Below are 17033 nucleotides of genomic sequence, written 5' to 3'. Positions count from 1 at the left end.
TCCTCCATCCCTAAATCCTAGTTAACAATGTCTTACTCTATAAGCTCTAACCTAAGCATGAATCATATTTTAATAAGCCAACATGTATCATGTGTGAACAGAGCAGGTGTTGATGGAAGGAAGATGTTTGTGTGGGTTTTTTTGGGCCCCAAAAAGGTTTGGTCTGTTAGGAAACGTAATGAATCGGGTTCAGGTCAAAAATAAAACATCCTGATGAAGTTAATTTACTCATGTTACTTTTTATTGCAAATACATTTTTTGTAAAATAATATCTTAGATGAGTAAATTAATTAAAATGGTCTAAATATTTTCACTAAGGCAGTTTAAGCAGTAAAAAAAAATAATTCAGTTTTGATTACCCTGGTTAAAATTGAGTGAAAAATCCAAAATTCAGTTTCTCAAAGAAATCAGAACCTACAAAACGGTTTTATTAATGTAACGTTTAGTCAACTCGGTAGATTAAAAATCTCTTTTAGCATTCCACTTTAATCACAGAATCTCCTGAATATTCATTTAAAACAAATCAACCAAAAACTGATTTTATTGGTAGGCAAACATTTGTTTCAATTTTAATTTTGGAATTAAAGTTTAAAAATTATCATATTTATTCTTTGTTTCCAACCAGTTCTCCCTAAAAGGATTTTTTAAAACTCTGGTTCTGGTTAAATTGATGATAAACAATTAAAATAAAACCAGTAAATCATTAGAAATACTCAGAACTGCTAACAGGTGACAGTTTAGCATGAAAGCTTTGATGCTAAAGACATTATTAAAAGTTTATTATTTACAGTGACCGCTGTAGAATATTAATGAGAACTCATTGATTCCTAATGATATTAATGTTTCCTTTATTGACATTTTATGGGAAGAGAAGGAAACTGAGCAGCAATAAAATAATTTATTCTAAAGAATCCTTTTTATTACAGATAATCTTAATGCTTCAGGCTAAACTGAAAAAATTATAAGTATCAAAATTACTTCAACACTAAGCAATATAAACCTTATTTCCTTAAAGTACAGAATATTTTATGTACATTTTATACAAAACCGTTGCATTATTTAGTTCAGATACAGAAATCCTTTCTTCATAACGAAGAAATGAAATGCTGTACTTCATATTATCCAAATAGCTTCAAAGAATTTCTGTCCTGTGGGAAAGACGGATCTCCAGTAGCAGTCTGTCTTACAATGAACCTGAAGAGGCCTCTGACTGAAGACTGTTGCTGTATGACTGCCATGTCATGCTAACAGCTCAGAGATGATATTTCACAATGAAATGTCCTGAATGACATCACCACTGCTGATCCACCTCATTTGCTTTTGCTGCTCCTCTTTAGGTCTGTGTCAGGTTAGGAAGATGTTGGAGTAGGGGATAAGATTATTGCTCGTTAAGAAGGATGGCAAAGATGATTCTCTCTCTACTTTACATCCACAAAGCCTTCTGGGTAACTCCTCTGGGGCTTGGGGTCAAAGTTCAACTATTGTTTGAGCTTTTGAGATGCTAATCAGCTGCTGGAAGTTGCAAAAACAATAACCTGTTGCCATGGTTACGCATGGTTACGCATCTACCGTATCTACCTGAGACGCAGCTGATTTTTAAAATTGTCCTCATGAAGAGGAAACCTATAATAATCATACAGAGCAGTAGTTAATCTAAATTTTATTTCACAATTGTTCTTGTCATTTGTTTCATAAAACCTGAACATTACATTAATGACTCTGGTTTTCAGTAGGGGTTGAATACTTTTAGGAATCTAATGAATTGATTTGAAAAGTGTGTAAACTTGACTTCAATGTCCTTATTTATACTTTTTTTTTTAGCTGTTTTTTGGTTTTATTTTGCACTATTATGGGGTTAATGTGTGAAGCTTTTTTTTTTTTTTACAGCAGATACATCTGAGTCCTGCACCCCAAGAGAAATGATTGAAATTCCTCCTGACATTCAGATGCCTGCAGCTTTAAATTCCAACTAAAGGTTTTCACCCACAACAGAAACAATTCAGCGTCATTTGATATGTTTGGATTTGTTGTTAAGTCTCCGTGACTAGAACCTTTTTCTAAGACTGTATTGCCGACCTTGATGAGCTTCCTTTGCGCAGATCGTAATATAAACACACGTTTTAAGTGAGTTTTAAGTGCTCTCGATATGAAGAGGCCTTTAGAAACCAAAAGAGCAGGAAAATGAGTCTGGAAATGCAGCTGAATAAGTAAAAGTCTGAAAATATAACCTAAAAAATGAACACCATCGGTTTTCTTATTGCTCCAGCTCTAAATTATAAGGTGGAGGATGAAGCCTGCTGCATCATCATCATCATCGCTTGCACCTTATAATTTAGAAGGAATTGATGACAGATTTACTGTAATTAAAATCAGCTCAGTGGAACAGCTAACATAAATCTTTCCTCTTTGAATCGATGAAAGATGGCTGAACGTTTCAGAGCAGCTTCTCTACACTCACGTCAGAAAAAAATCAGTGGAAATATTTTTAAAAAAGCCTCCTTTCCTAGTAAAGGATGGGGTGTCCAAAGTGTGGCGCGGGGGCCATTTGTGGCAGATTTCTTTGCTGTCTCCAACTGCAATGCATAAATTAAATAAATTCGCATAGGCAGCTGTCGTGATAAATCGCCCCAGAAGTAATCGTGATAAACGATAATATTGTCGTTTTGAGACCATTTTCAAATGATACCATGGTAATGACATAATTAAAATTCAAGAAAACATCCTCAAAGATCAATAAACTTTGAGAACATTTAGAACTGGAAGAGGGGGACATTTTAAATATCCAAAATAAATAAACAATGCTTTCCAGAAAAATTCAGCAAATTTTTTTGGATCGGTTGATGCTAAACCTCAGATATTAGATTTGAAGTGAGAAAAGGACAAGTTTATGATTTTTTTTCCTGTAACTTCCATCTGATGGTTGAGTTCGGCGCTTCAGGCTCATTTTAAAGCCGCAGTTTTACTGTCAAATATTCACTGATCTGAATAAAAACGCATGGCGTGAGCTTGCAACATGTTATTACACCGTGTGCACAATTATTCAGCAACAGACTCGCCTGCCTCCATCGTAACCTTTATGTTCCCCGTGACTCCTTAAAAAACAACGTGCGCATCGGTTTGAAGCATTTTTAGGAAAATCAGAACAATTTAATTTGTTTTTCTCAGCAGCTCAGAGGAGCGGGCTGTTAACTGAGATGTCAAGGCCTCAGATGAGATTCTGTATTCACATTCTGCTTCATCGCCTCAATATAATAGAAAAATACTCCTTTAAAGGGATTTTAACAACATTGAAAATTTATAGAGTAACAAAATAAGCCTGAATAATAGAGTGCATGCAAAATGGTGGGAGCTTAAAACGCGAGAATCTCGTGAAAAAGTTCAATATTTCTTCTAGACGTGTCTTTTTCTTTGGATTAATATGGCGTAGAGAGAATGAAAACAAAAAAAAAAACCTACGTGTCAAAAACAAAGTTATGTCATATTCATAGAAAGTTGAGTGGAAGGAAAAAGTGCGGCAGTATTAACTTTGATTAACTAAGACTTGAAAATCTATGCTTTCTTCTGCTGAATGAGCTTTATGGAGAGGCTGGTTCCATTTTCCAGCAGGATTTGGTTCCAGTCCAGAACGGTACCAGGACCCGCTCAAAGGAACAAAACCTAAAACCGATTCTCTGTCAGGTTCTTAAGGTGCAGCTTACAGATGTAACACTACAGATGTAAAAATGTAGCTAAAACTACATTTTTAGATTAAAAAAAGCCTACATATGTACATTTTTTTATCTTTTAGTTTTTTTTCTTTTATCCCAGAAATTAAATTTAAAAAGATAAACCTCCAACCTGGATCCAAAACAGTTTTTTTGTATTATTCCTATTCACATTTGGAATTAAAATGGATTTTTAATATAAAAATATTAAGCTATGGCTGTGTTGACATGACAATTATAACTCAGCCACCATAGATCATCGCTAATGACACTGGTTGCTAACAGAGTGCTGCATGTTATTGGAAAGTTACTGGAAAGGAAAAAGTGTGGCACAAAGCAGGTTTACCTGCAGAACACAAGATTCAACAAACCTAAACCTATTGGTAAAAAAAAAAAAAAAAAAAAAGATTTACTGCTATTATTAGCATGACATGAAGGTTATGCTGGGGTGTCCAAAGTGTGGCTTGTGGCCCCTGGACTGCTATGACACTTTTTAATAAAAGTAACCTTAATCTTGTTTTTATTGCTCAGAATTGACAAAATAAATGTTTAAAAATTCACAAAGTGGATCTGTTTCTTTTAATAGAACAAACCTGCAAAACCCTTCTAACATTTAGGATCTACAACTATTTACACATCCAACAGAGACTTTACTATCAAAACATTCAGTTACATTATTGTAACTTGTAACTTGTGAAACTTGTATTTGAATAGGTTTAAAAATGTCTGTATTTTTTCTGTTTTTGTCCTCAGTTTTTGGCCCATGAGTCATTTAGACTATTGATTTCTAAAACTTGTACTTTAATTGCAGACCCATATGATAAATAAATGTGCAGTGAGGATACCGTTTTTTTTTTTTTCTGTAACGATCAGGATGATGACGGATTTTTCCAGAACTCACCACGTTATCACAGAAAATGATTCCCAACTTTCAAAAAGCTCCGGCCTCAGAGGCTTCACACAAATCATCGTTTTTCAGTCGACGCCTGCAATCAGAAAACATGCAATCACCCTTCTGTGTACAGAACACTAACACACACTTAGCCTCGTACGTGTGTGTGTGTGTGTGTGTGCGGCAAAAACGGAGAAAACGATCATATTCGACTTGCTGAGAAACACACAGCGTCTGAAATTTCAGAGAGGAATTCATAATCTCTGCAGGATCATAATCTGTTCACACTCCGACATGGAAAACATCAAATACATTCATGTTGGAAAAAATAGCTGGAACGAGTTCAAATGAGCTGCAGCAACTGAAAGTTTACGTTTATTAATCTGTTGTTATAATCAGGTGATCGAGAAGCAGCAGAATAAAGACACAGTTTTACAAGAACAAGAATCAAGATGGCCGCCTTGGGCGTGTTAACATCACTCTGAACTATATCCAAAAATAACATTTTCCAAAAAAAATCAAGAATCCAATTAATCAATAAAATCGATTTATTGCCCTGCCCTAATTGGGAACCACTGTTCTATGACTCAGAGAGCCTGAACATGGATGCATGCCACACTTTTCAGACCTTTAATGGCATAATTATGAAAACTAGCAAGAACTTTTCTGTAACTTCACATTTCTGTCTCAAAAAAATCCAAATAAAACACACAAAGTAAAGAGGACCCAGTCACCCTCCTTCTATAGCTGCGTTTCCATTGACCGTAAAATTGCACAATTTCACATTTCTAAAATAATTTTGCGTAATGGAAAAGCACCAATTATCTCATTTCAGTAGAACGTTTTTGTGTTAGAATGAGGTGTTTATTTGCAGCTGTATCCATGTTGGTCTACTTTGCAAAACTGCGATAGAAACACTTTTTTCACATCAGACGAGTCACATGATCAACAGTCGGATGTTACTACTGGCGGAAACCAGGAAGAAGACGACAGGAAGTAGATGGAGGGGAATGGTGCTGTGGTGTTTTTTCATAAATTATCACGCAAACAAAAACAGCTACAAGATTATTTTAATTATGTTTCTTATTTAATGGAAATACCGTAACTGTGAAATAGTGTTTTCTTAACATTTGTAATGGAAATGTAGTCTGTAGGATCAGCTGGTTTCCTTTTATTTCAGACAAATCAATTATAAAACAAGAATACATATGCATACTTACAAAATTTAAACAGATACGTACAAATAACAATGTTTTGCAACAAGAGTCATCGATTTCCGTTGTCGTCAGACGATCTGAGAGGAACGCCGCACACACCGCGCGGGTCGCTGATGTTAAGTAGACGAGATTGCAAGCCAATTCAGTCTCTGCGGCCCAATATTGCTTTTGATTAGTTTTAATTTAATCTAATAAGAGATCACACGGCGGCAGCAACTCACCTAATAAACACGACATCTCTCACAAACAGGTGGAGGCTGAAGGTTGTCAGATATGATGTTTATGATCAGACAAATCTGCTTCTCGTGAGATACGAGCGCTAACAACGCTCACAGATGTAAAAAAAAAAAGCAATTTCCATTGATTTAATGAACGATTAAAATAAAGAGAAGACAGGCCAGGACAGGGAGGAGCGTGAACTTCTTATCTGCATACCTCAGAAGTGAAGAAAGCTCTGAACATCCCCGGCCATTAGGAGACGGGAAGATGAGCAGGGAAGGAGAAATTGGCTGTTGTGATGCTGACGGATGAGGACAGACAGCTTAACAAATGAGCTTCAGATCAGCGGGCCTCGCCGGGCCTCAGCGGCCCAAACAGAACCCCAACTAAATGAACCTCCGCGTCTTTGATATTCAGGAGCCGACCTCGTTTCTCGGAGCTGAGCTGCGGTGGGCGGCAGCGTGGGCATCTGCTTATGATAATATGTCTTCCATACAGCCAAACGCATTTCAAGGCACCACTGAAGGTTACAGCGGGGGGCCGCAAGGTGTCTGCCGGGGACGACTTTAAATGAGGCCGCCTTGTCAGCGGCTTAATTGTTCCTGTTGTGCAAAATAAACACGTCTGACATGGCGGAGGGAGGCGGAGGTTAATTAACGGCCGCTGCCGCCATCGTGAGCTTTTCAGGAAGCTGGAAGAGTCAGAGCGGCTTCCAGCGGGCGGAGAGAGGAGGAGTTTCCTGTTTTATTAGCAAACAGTGGTGCAAAAAATGGCTATGGGACGCATAGGGTTGACTCGCCACAGGGGGCGCCAAAACAATGGTGTAATTTCTGCATTAAACAGCCGTTTGCACATGTGTTAATGGTCTGATCTGTAATATGCTTCATGCCTGAACCAAACCAGGTGTTTTGATAGAACATAAACTCAAACTTAATATGGTGGAAGATTATTTAAACTTATTTTTCCAGGACTTTTCTAACTTGCCGACAGAATTTGATTCTGCTCTCGAAGACTTTTAGGCTGTTTTCTCTCCTGATGGTCCAGTCGACTTGGTTTTATTGGGGAACAAAACTTCATCATTTGTTCCTCCTCCAGCTGCTGTGGTTTTCTTTCTCTCTGCTCTGAGTCAAACCAACCTAACCCTTTGAGCAACCTGTTCCCCTCCTCGCCTCTGGAGGCGCTGCACCAAGAACCACTGAAGGAAACGACACAAAAACCTCTGAAGAAAACACTGAGTGTTACTTCCCAAACGGAAACTAAAATGGAGGCATCAGATTATAGCCGTTGCAGGATTTGTCTTTGGCTAAAGACCACGAGCCATTTCTCCCACTAGCACTAGGCTAGCAGGTTTGTTTTAGTTGTATTTACCCAGAATCCCCTGTGTTGTAGTCCACTTCCTGCTTTTGGAGCGGTCTCTGGTCCGGTTTGAATATGCATTCAAACCGAACCAGAGTTCACTTCAGCCAAACCCAGATCGAGGTTTGGAGGCGGCCCAGAGTTCCACTTTGTGTTCTCATCTCACCAAACGAACCGGACTTTCTAGACAAACGGACTGGAGTTGGACTAACGCGGACCAAACAGGGCTATAGTGAACGCACCTTTAGACTGCAGGTCCTCTAAATTTGTAACTTTGTGTCTATCTTCGTTAGTACTTTAAAAACCACGGGTCAAAGTGTAGTTAGTGTTGCAGGAAGCTACTTGTTCAGGTTTTCCTGCGAACAGCGGTTGTAAAATGGTGAACTGTTGATGTTTTTATCCTCTTTAGCAACACTTCAACACGTCAGTAGTAGAGGTCACATTCACAAGCACATTCCTGTAGAAATCACTCAGTAATGAATGCATGGTGGAGAAGTGGAGCTTTGGGATCTCATGCATGGTTATTCTGACTCTGGAGTTCAAACCACTGACCTTCTGAATGGTGAGAAACCTCCTAGCGAGGGAATCAATACGGCTGTCTGCACTTCAGAGGCAACAACAGCCGGGGCATACAAAGTTTTAAATCCAATCCTACTGGAAAACAAGTATCCAAGGATGGAGAAAAATGTTTATAATTCCTTTCTATGTCGCATAGGGGGCAGTTTCATGTAAAATTGATTTTTTATCTCTCCATCATGTTTAATGTTATTCCCTCATCAATAACTAACCTGGAGTGTTGCTTTGATTCTTTCATGTTGAGAAATCATTTAATCTCCATGGCAACAGTTCAGCTGTTAAAACACCTGGGTGGACCTAGCCCCGCCTTTGAGGCTCAGCTCCTTCAGACTAGCCAGCAGTAACTAGCCAACAGCTGGTGGAACTGCTGAACTCATTATAGGAGCTGCTGCTCACAGAGACCAAATTTCAAGGTGTTTAATCAGGAAGTAAAATTTATTTGAAGTCATGTTTGATATATAAAGCAATTTTATAGCAACTAAAAACAACATAGTTACTTGAGTGTGCTATAAAATGGCACCATGTGCCTGAAAATATATGACTGTCCCTTTAAAGTAATTAAAAGGACATCCCATCTAGTTATAAAATGGAGGCCGACAGACAGCTGACATTTTTTTAAATCGATTTTGAAGTATTTTCAGTAGATTCTGAATTACAATCGTACAATGGAATAGTAGGGCCGCGTTAAGAAAAATAAAATTACGAGAATAAAGTCATGAAATTAGCATTAAAACATAGAATCACAATAATTAGCTTGTACGAGAATAAAGTCGTAATAATATGAGAAAATTCTTAAGAATTTGAGAATAACGTCATAAAATTAGGAGAAGAAAGTCATAATATTTTGTGGATAAAGGCGTAATATTCAGACTTTATTCTCATAATGTTATGACTCTTACTCATATTATTTCCACTTTATTCTTGCAATTTTATTTCATTTGTATTTTTTCATTTGTGTGCGCCTAATTTGCCATCACATATTTTGCAGTTCTTACGCGAATCGATTTTATTTATTTATTTGCCACAGTCCTAACGGTTCCTTTAATTAAAAATGAATGAAAAATGGATGGAAGTCAATGTAAAGACCTGATGAAGACAGAAACATTCAGAGTTTGTCACAAACAGAGTGATGTGAGGCATTTTATGGTGTCCAGGAGCTGCTGGGTGCTGATTTGGTTTTAACGGTGGCGTTGAGCGGAGCGGACGTTTGGTGGAAATGAGCCTCTGAAATCTGAAACCTGTGTCTGATCTGCAGTCAGTTGTTGCTGGCCTGTAGCTCCTGCATTCATAAATGATTAAAGCCGTTCTTTACCCTGTCATGTTGCCGTGACACAGTTCTCCTCCTGATGCTAATAGAAAACCTCATTTGTTAAATTATGATTTTTTTTTTTCTTTCCTCTGGAACATATTTGCTCTCATGAATCTGCGGCGTGTTTTCGGAGACAGGTCTGATCCCGGTAATTGGATGTGCTTTGGTTAGCTGCTGCTCTGGTTTATAATTCATAAGCCGGGTCATTTCTGGGTGTTTAATTTTTAAATGTTGACAAGCTGCTCGGAGAAATTGTGACACATACACAGTGTGTGTTTACCTTTCAGATCCTCCTCTGGTTTCTTTTTTTTTTTTTTTTCTCAATGAACTCATTTCCCGATAATTTGACGTCCTGTTTGTTTTCCGTCACTTGATTCGTGGTTCTGTCGGCGGGGGCCCTCGTCACCGGCGCCCCCCGCTGGCTGGCTGCCCGGCCCGGCCCGGCTCTCCACTCATCATTTAAAACGAGCCAGCGCCACCACAGGCTAGCCGTCAGCTGCAGCGATAGATGTTAGCCCAAAGCGAAGTCTGAGAGGTTATTGCTGCACTTTTTCAAATCCTAACAACACGGAGCTGGAGCGGCTCCATGCTTCATCCTGCAGGCGCAGATATTGTTTGAGCAACGAGGAAGTGCAGCGATCTGAGCGATGAAGGCTCCCGCTGATTCGTCTGGACCCGAAGCGTTTCTGTTCACCGGGAAGGAGGAAATCGTGGAGGAGGCGCGTCAGGCGTGTTTGATCTGCGTTAAAACTGAATCAGTTGGCTGTATTTCTCTCACCAACACTCGGCCTGTTCTCAACAAAAGAAAGCAAAAAAAAAAAAAGTCATTATTACAAGCAGGGGTTTCAAATGGCTCTCGGGCTGTTCTTTAGACACTCCTGGGTTAAGATCTGCGTCCCTCTCTTGTCAAATTGAGCTAACTTTTACCTTCATTTTGAGTCGGCCGTATGGTTTGCATGATGTTCTTTATGGTGCGTTCACTGCAATCTCGTAACTTAAGCCTTCCCGTCTCCTTTCTGTCACGCAGTGGTGAGTCAGAACCTGGTGACGGACGACGTGGCTGTGGTGGAGGGAGAGACGGCGATCATCAGCTGTCGGGTGAAGAACAACGATGACTCCGTCATCCAGCTGCTCAACCCCAACAGACAGACCATTTACTTCAGAGACATGAGACGTAAGTTTTACAATACACTGCCATGTTTACCTTTGTCCTCTGTTCTGTCTTTAAATGCACGTTAGCATGAATCCCGCATGTAACAAAATTAACAAATTAGGTGTAACACACACAAAGATGTGCTCACACTGTTTTCTTTTATAGATAATTTAACAATTTAAAGGGATTGAAAATATAATGAATGGAGATATAATGCTGAGTCACACCACAAGGTGGCAGTGCTATCCATGAAACGGCTGTGGGTATTTTTTTTATCTGCGCAACTAAACAGTTCTATCGGATGAAGAAGAGGACAAGCAATAAAGAGCCACTGTGTTATTTTCGTTTAATTACGGGTTATTAACGTTCTCCAAGCACGTATATAGTATTTAATTTGTAATATTCGTTATCTGACTAAGCTATTTTGTGTAGACTATGTTTTGAGAGTCAAACGGCTGTCCTACTGTATTAGCATTTCTGCGCTAGCATGCTAATTACTTAGCTAGCTTAGCAGCTATCTGCTTGTTCTTGACAGTGGCATTGTTAGGCCAACACGTAAAATAAAACTGAACTTAATGGTGTCTTTTCTGCCTTTCCTTTCTGTCCATTAATATGTTTTTATATGTACTAAAAGTGGATATGTGACTTTTACAGTCAACCATCAGAGCCTGAAGCCTGTAGGAGCACTTTATTGTTATCACAGAGAATCACTAGCTTTGGAACGGAGAAAGCAAAGAATTTCACTGGTCTGATATAAAAGCCAACACTGAAACAACGTTATACTGGGCTGGCCTGAATGCGTGTTATTATTATTATTTCAATCCATTTGTCTCTGTGAAGAGGTCACTAGGCTGCAGAGAAATGTTGCTGCATGTCTTTGTCATCAATGTATAAAGCTTTTTGGTGCTTCTGACACAATGGAAGTCAGTCTTGCAGCATATTTATTGGTTTATTAAGCATTCATAGACTTCATTTGTTTTTCTGCTGCTTGTCTGATTACATGCAGAAGGTCTGGACTCCTAAAACATGAATGCTTCAACTTTTCCAGCTGTAGATTGCTGTGAAGAAGGTAATGATAAATCTTTTATTTTCATAAAATAAAACCACCAGGTTTGATGTTCTAGTTTCCCAGACATAAAGAACCCATCCACTGTGTTTGCTATAGTGATGTGGTGTCCAAACTTTTTGTCTTTAGGACCAAAATCGTTAAGTTGAAAGCACATAATGACACAAAAATATATATATATATTTCATTTTATTTGCTCAATTAGAACTATGTTTTTATTGAGCTTAACAAAATAGTCGGATGTTTGTAGAAAACAGATCTGTAAATTATTGTAGTATGTATCTAATAATAGACAAACCCACATTTCTTTTGATTGTTTTCTTATTTGGGTTGTAAGATTTGCTTTTGAAAAAGCAGGTCAGTGTTTTAGGTTACTTCAAAACCTTTATAAATGGGAATCTATGTTTTTGCAGCTAATACTTTTTGAAGAGGATATTATTTTTTTGAAAAACTGAAAACAATATCCAAAAAGAAGAAAACGTTCCATTCCATTTTCCACTGTTCGCCCAAAATCACAAACGGCCCCAGGCTGCACTTTGGACACCCCTGCTTTTTATGGAAGAATTAATATTTAAATAAAGGACCTCAATGATTAAACTCCACTTAATAACTTAATAATAATAATAATAATTCAATTACACAGAATCAGAAGTGTGCATGCCATGCCTGTTGGTTTTGTATTACTCTACTAGATCTACTAGTAAATATAATTTTTCCGGCTGTTATTTTTAATACAGCTGCAGATAGCTATGATTTTATGTTTTAAGATCAAAATAAGAACCTAACCCTGTGAGAAATACCTGCATATGTTTCTAGTGTATTGCTCACTTTACTGCATATATTGCTTCCAGCATATTGCATAGTCCATATACAAGAGATTTGCATAACTTAAAAACAAAAACAAAGTAGCGGTTCACATGGAATATATTTGCAAAAATAATGCGAATGTGACTGCAATAACCTGCCAGCTTCAGCTTCACTCCTGTGTTTCTGCAGCTGAAGGCGAAGCAGTCGGCTGTGTTCATAAAAAACGCATCAGGAGTTATTAAAAACATTTATTTTACCCCCCAAACTCAACTAAATGTTTTCCCAGATCAAACCTGGCAACACATGAGATGGAGGATGCGGAGGTTTCAGTGAGTTTCAGCCCTGACAGGGGAACACGAGGCTGCTGCAGTTTAATCACCGCTAGAAACGGCGCAATCGATGCAAACACAGCGAGCGCTTGTTGTCTTAGCTGCTTAATCAAAGGAACAAGGTAAATGTGTCAGATGACTAGCAGAAACATTACTTCAGTCTAATTTACCTGAGCAGCACAAACAGCGACACGGAGCTGCTTTAGCTTGTGTTCATTGTTTTCGCTTCTGTTCCTCCCCTGCTGTGCGAGCCTGTTTATCCAACCCCACTCCCACACGTTGGACGCGAATCAAAGATGCACTTTCTAACATTTGAAGCAAAGCAGAGTGTTTGATCAGAGAAAGAAAAACTGTGTTATCCAGACTGCATATGAAAAGGTCGCTGTGCTTCGTTTTGATATCTGCTTGCCAGAATGAAAACAACATAATAACTAAAGCAACAATTATGTAGTTTGGAATCTTTTTTAATGTGTTAGGATAAAAACAATAAAAATAAACACTTGCTTGTGTATAAGAATGCACACTGTTTTTGATGATATAGTGTGGTTATGAATAAGTGATTAGAAGACTGAAGATGATGCAAAGACTTCCTGTTATCTCATCTTGGCAGTTTATAAGAAAGCCAAAGTAAACATGCTAACTGAAACGTTGCTAGCTGCAGAACTGCATAAAAATAACAGCAGAAAACAACTCTCCACCATTAGTTCCTGCTCATCTGCTGGCTAGGATCAGTTCTGCAGCACAGCTAGCTGCCACAGGAAATTAGAAAAGAGCCCATACTTCAAAATTGTGGTATATTTTCTTAACTGTGTTTTGCTTTTTGACAGAGATGGACCAAAAACCTGAAAGTCTCATCATCTAAGAATGAATTTGTGCAAAAATTGTAATGAAGATGTTTTGTTTAGACCATATTCCAACCCTAACCTGCTCTACGAAGCCTAACAGGACACCTATAAACTCTTCCGTATCTTTGTATTTTCTGCTACTGCTGGACTGATGTATTTAAATATTACCACAAAGTTTTAGTTTCTTTACACTGCAACTCCAGATATTTTTCTTTGATTATCTGAATCTCCCTCTTACACCTCAGATGTTGTTGGCGCGGCCAGCATGCCTGTTTTTCTTTATGTTTTGACCTTTGTGTTGAGTTGAAACTTCCTGTCCGTGCTCGCGTGAAGCGGTGGCCTCAGTAAACTCCTGTGAGGTGAAACGTCAATCACTCCTTCAGTCTCCCTGCTCCGTTCCTTCCGCCCAGCCTGCCACATCCGGCACAAGGGCAGCGTTTACCCAATGCCCTCACGTGTGCACCAAACAAAACTCTGCGTTTATCTGCTGTGGGGCCGTCGAAGAGCCGCCTCCCACGGCGCCAGCTGTCAAGGGCAACGTGTTCTGCTTTGACGGCGGCTCCTTGATCTCCTGTGATCCCTTCTAGGCATCTTGGCTGCAGCTGCACCACTTCATTATGACATAACCTTCCAAACAACATCTCACATCTGCTGGATCTCAGACTAAATCCGCAGAGGTGGATTATGTCAGCGAGTTGGAGATGGAGAGGAAGAGAGGCGATTTGCTTCCGGACCGCTGGTCATCGCTTTGCGTTACGGACACCAGAAAGTGACTTTTATGCTTCCCGCCGGGCAAATATGTGGAGTTTAATCAATTTTAGTCAAGTTTAACTGGACGTCAAGGGAATTCTCTGGTGCATGGTGTTATTTCTCGGTTCTTCTACAGATGATTTAAAAAAAAAAAAAGTGTCCTTTGAGGGCGGTACTTCAGTTTTGCAATGCGTCAAAAGGATGCTGTTGAATGCCACTTTAAGCAGAAATCTGTGAAAACAACTCAAAAACGTCTGAAGGAAACACTGAGCGCAACTTCCTTCTTAACAAAGATGGAGCGGTGTCAGATTTTAGTGGTTGGAGGATTTCTCTTTAGTGTTCGGATAAAGAAACATTTCTCCTGCTAGCGCCAAGTTAGCACGTTTGTTTTTGTTTTGGTATTTACCCAGAATGCCCTGCTCTGAGGTTTGCAGGCAGACGAGAATTTGATTAGCATTCACACCTCCACAAAAGAACCAAACTTTGTAGACAGATGAACTGGAGTTGGATTAAACAGGACTGGTGTGAACACACCCAGGCCTGTAGCAATAAATCAATTATCTGCATGATAAATGAAAATGAGCTCAATCATTTCCATTTGCATGATTTATCATTTTTCTCTTTCTACCAAAAACTGAATGATAAAAGTCTTCAGTCTGTGTTTTGGTCTCATCTGGCCATTTCTTTTTGAAGGACAAGTTTGTTTACAGAGACTTCATAATTCATTTTATTTGTTGTCTCTGTTGTTTATGTATTTTGGACATTTAAAATGTCTTCCAGTTCCAGCGCTAAATGTTCATTAGAATTTAAAGTTTATGGATCTTTGAGAATATTAATTAAAAAAATATTAGTTAAAAGATGTCTCAAAACAATATTCCTGGGATATTTTTTATCATCTTCGCTGACTGTAGATGCTAACCTCTGTGAAAACACAACCATCTGATGCTTTTCTCCGACTGTCTGCCGACTGAAGGGTGGACAGATGGCGCCGTTCCCAAGCAACAATGACCTTTTTAACGTGAGAGCGCTGCTGCGCTGCAGCCGCTCGCTGCTTGTAAACACACACAGCTGGGAGTTTGTAGCGCAGCCCGTCGTCTGTTTCAGGGAAAGTTTCTGCTAAGATTACCAGCAGCTGCTGCTGCGCCGATCACACCAAAACGTTTCAGCTATTAAAGCCACAGAAACGACTCACAGTCATCTTTTTCCTTCTCTGTCTGGAGTTAAATCCAAGCAGACGTCCATCGTTTCAGGTCAAAATCACCAGAGTGAGAAGAAAAATGTCTGATTGGTTCATTAATGTGCCAAAAACAAAACTTAAACTGTGTCATGTTGCTTCAGTAGTTCCACATAGTGTTGTTTCCTCATGATGTCATCTATTTTCTGAAGTCCTGCAGCAGAACAGCCCCACAGCATGACGCTGCCACCACCATACTTCATTTTGGATGTAACCAAACATTAAACTTTACAAAGCCATTAGATAAATTAGAATATTATCGAAAAGTCAATTTATTTAAGGAATTTGATCATCAAGAGAAACAAACTACATACAGTAGATGGATGTTTGGATGCCTTTATTTCTGTTAATTATGATGATTTTGCACTGGCAGTTACTGAAAAAATAACATTTAAAATTATAATGTTAGATCAGATCAATAAAAAAAACTATTTTTAAAAACAGAAATGTTCAAATATGTTTAACACCAGCTAAAAGGCAATTATTGTTTTAAAAAGATGCTTTTAATCTGACAAATAAACCTCATCAGGATGTATTTCATAATTTCTTTAATGTTTTTTTTTTTTATTTCAGTTTAATCAAACACTACGTTCTGGCTTCCTGTGCTCCTGCTGTGTTATTGGCCTCTTCCTCGCTGAGCGGCCTCTCAGCCCACGTTGGTGCAGGATTTAATCCACTGTGGATAATAACTCTTATTGCTCTGGGATTGATTCACACATTTCAGATACATCTACTGTTTTTCCTCTTAAGTAACTCAGAGAAACACAGAAAACAATGGCATTATGATTGGGCACTTTTTCCAAATTGTTCTCAAATTTACAGAATTTAACTGTTTTGCTAAATTCCCTTTATCCCATCTCTGAAAGTTTAACATGTATCATCTCTGATAGGAAGCGTGAACGTCCATCACATCCCAACATGATTGGATCCGATTCTGACATGTTCAGAGGCTTAATGCATAAGTCATGCTTCCCTCCCCGGCTTTGAGTTTTCCCTTCGCAGTGCAGCACTTGTTGGTAAAACGAAGACACAAAAAAGCAAAGTTCTGCAGCGGCTGGCTAACCCAAAATGCAGCATCTTCTATTTGTGATGCGCACACCCACATGGAGGCTGGTATCAAAGGACTGTGAAGAGGACTCGCACACAAGCCGCGTCCTTGTTCTCCTGTGGAGGAGGGAGCATTTGTAGCTTGTGGATCAGCGGGGAAGCTGTCCACTGAAGAGCAGAAAGGTTAAGGGTTGAAGGATTCATGTGATGACAAATAAAACAAGGCAGCTCGGACAGAAAGGCGAGCAGAAACACTGAATGCATGTGCAGGATACGCAGCTAAATATTGAAGGTTATGTGTTGGATATTTTATCTTTTTCTTTGCTGAAAAATGGGATTTTCTTTTTTTTTTGCCATCATCCATGGCGAAAGCGTCAAGATTTCTGGTTTTCTTGCTGATTAGTTAATCATTGCTCTTGGTAAATTTGCCTTTTTTCCATTTCAAACCCACAAATTAACATTTAATCCCCCAAAATTACCTCCCTGTGCTTTTAGTGAAGATTTAATTTTACACACTTTTCCCACTGAT

At 38.8% G+C, this 17033-nt stretch overlaps 1 protein-coding gene and 1 long non-coding RNA gene across 2 annotated transcripts in view; one reads left to right on the top strand and one right to left on the bottom strand.

Annotated features, from left to right (window-relative positions):
* Positions 1 to 7135, bottom strand: part of LOC103145522 (uncharacterized) — a 15094-nt gene extending 7959 nt beyond the window's left edge. The window contains exons 1-3 of the long non-coding RNA XR_477031.2: positions 6035 to 7135; positions 5838 to 5962; positions 4606 to 4690 (exon numbers count right to left, since the gene is read on the bottom strand). This is a non-coding gene — a long non-coding RNA (uncharacterized LOC103145522). The remainder of the gene's footprint in view (positions 1 to 4605; positions 4691 to 5837; positions 5963 to 6034) is intronic.
* The window catches only part of cadm1a (cell adhesion molecule 1a), a 416025-nt gene that overhangs the window by 299166 nt on the left and 99826 nt on the right, over positions 1 to 17033 (top strand). Inside the window, exon 3 of the mRNA XM_007562962.2 lies at positions 10301 to 10447. Within this exon, the coding sequence (XP_007563024.1) occupies positions 10301 to 10447 (147 nt within the window). The remainder of the gene's footprint in view (positions 1 to 10300; positions 10448 to 17033) is intronic.

The sequence above is a fragment of the Poecilia formosa genome, unplaced genomic scaffold, assembly GCF_000485575.1.
Source record: "Poecilia formosa unplaced genomic scaffold, Poecilia_formosa-5.1.2 Scaffold143, whole genome shotgun sequence".
NCBI classification, from domain to species: Eukaryota; Metazoa; Chordata; class Actinopteri; order Cyprinodontiformes; family Poeciliidae; genus Poecilia; species Poecilia formosa.
This window is presented reverse-complemented; position numbering and strand designations above follow the sequence as displayed.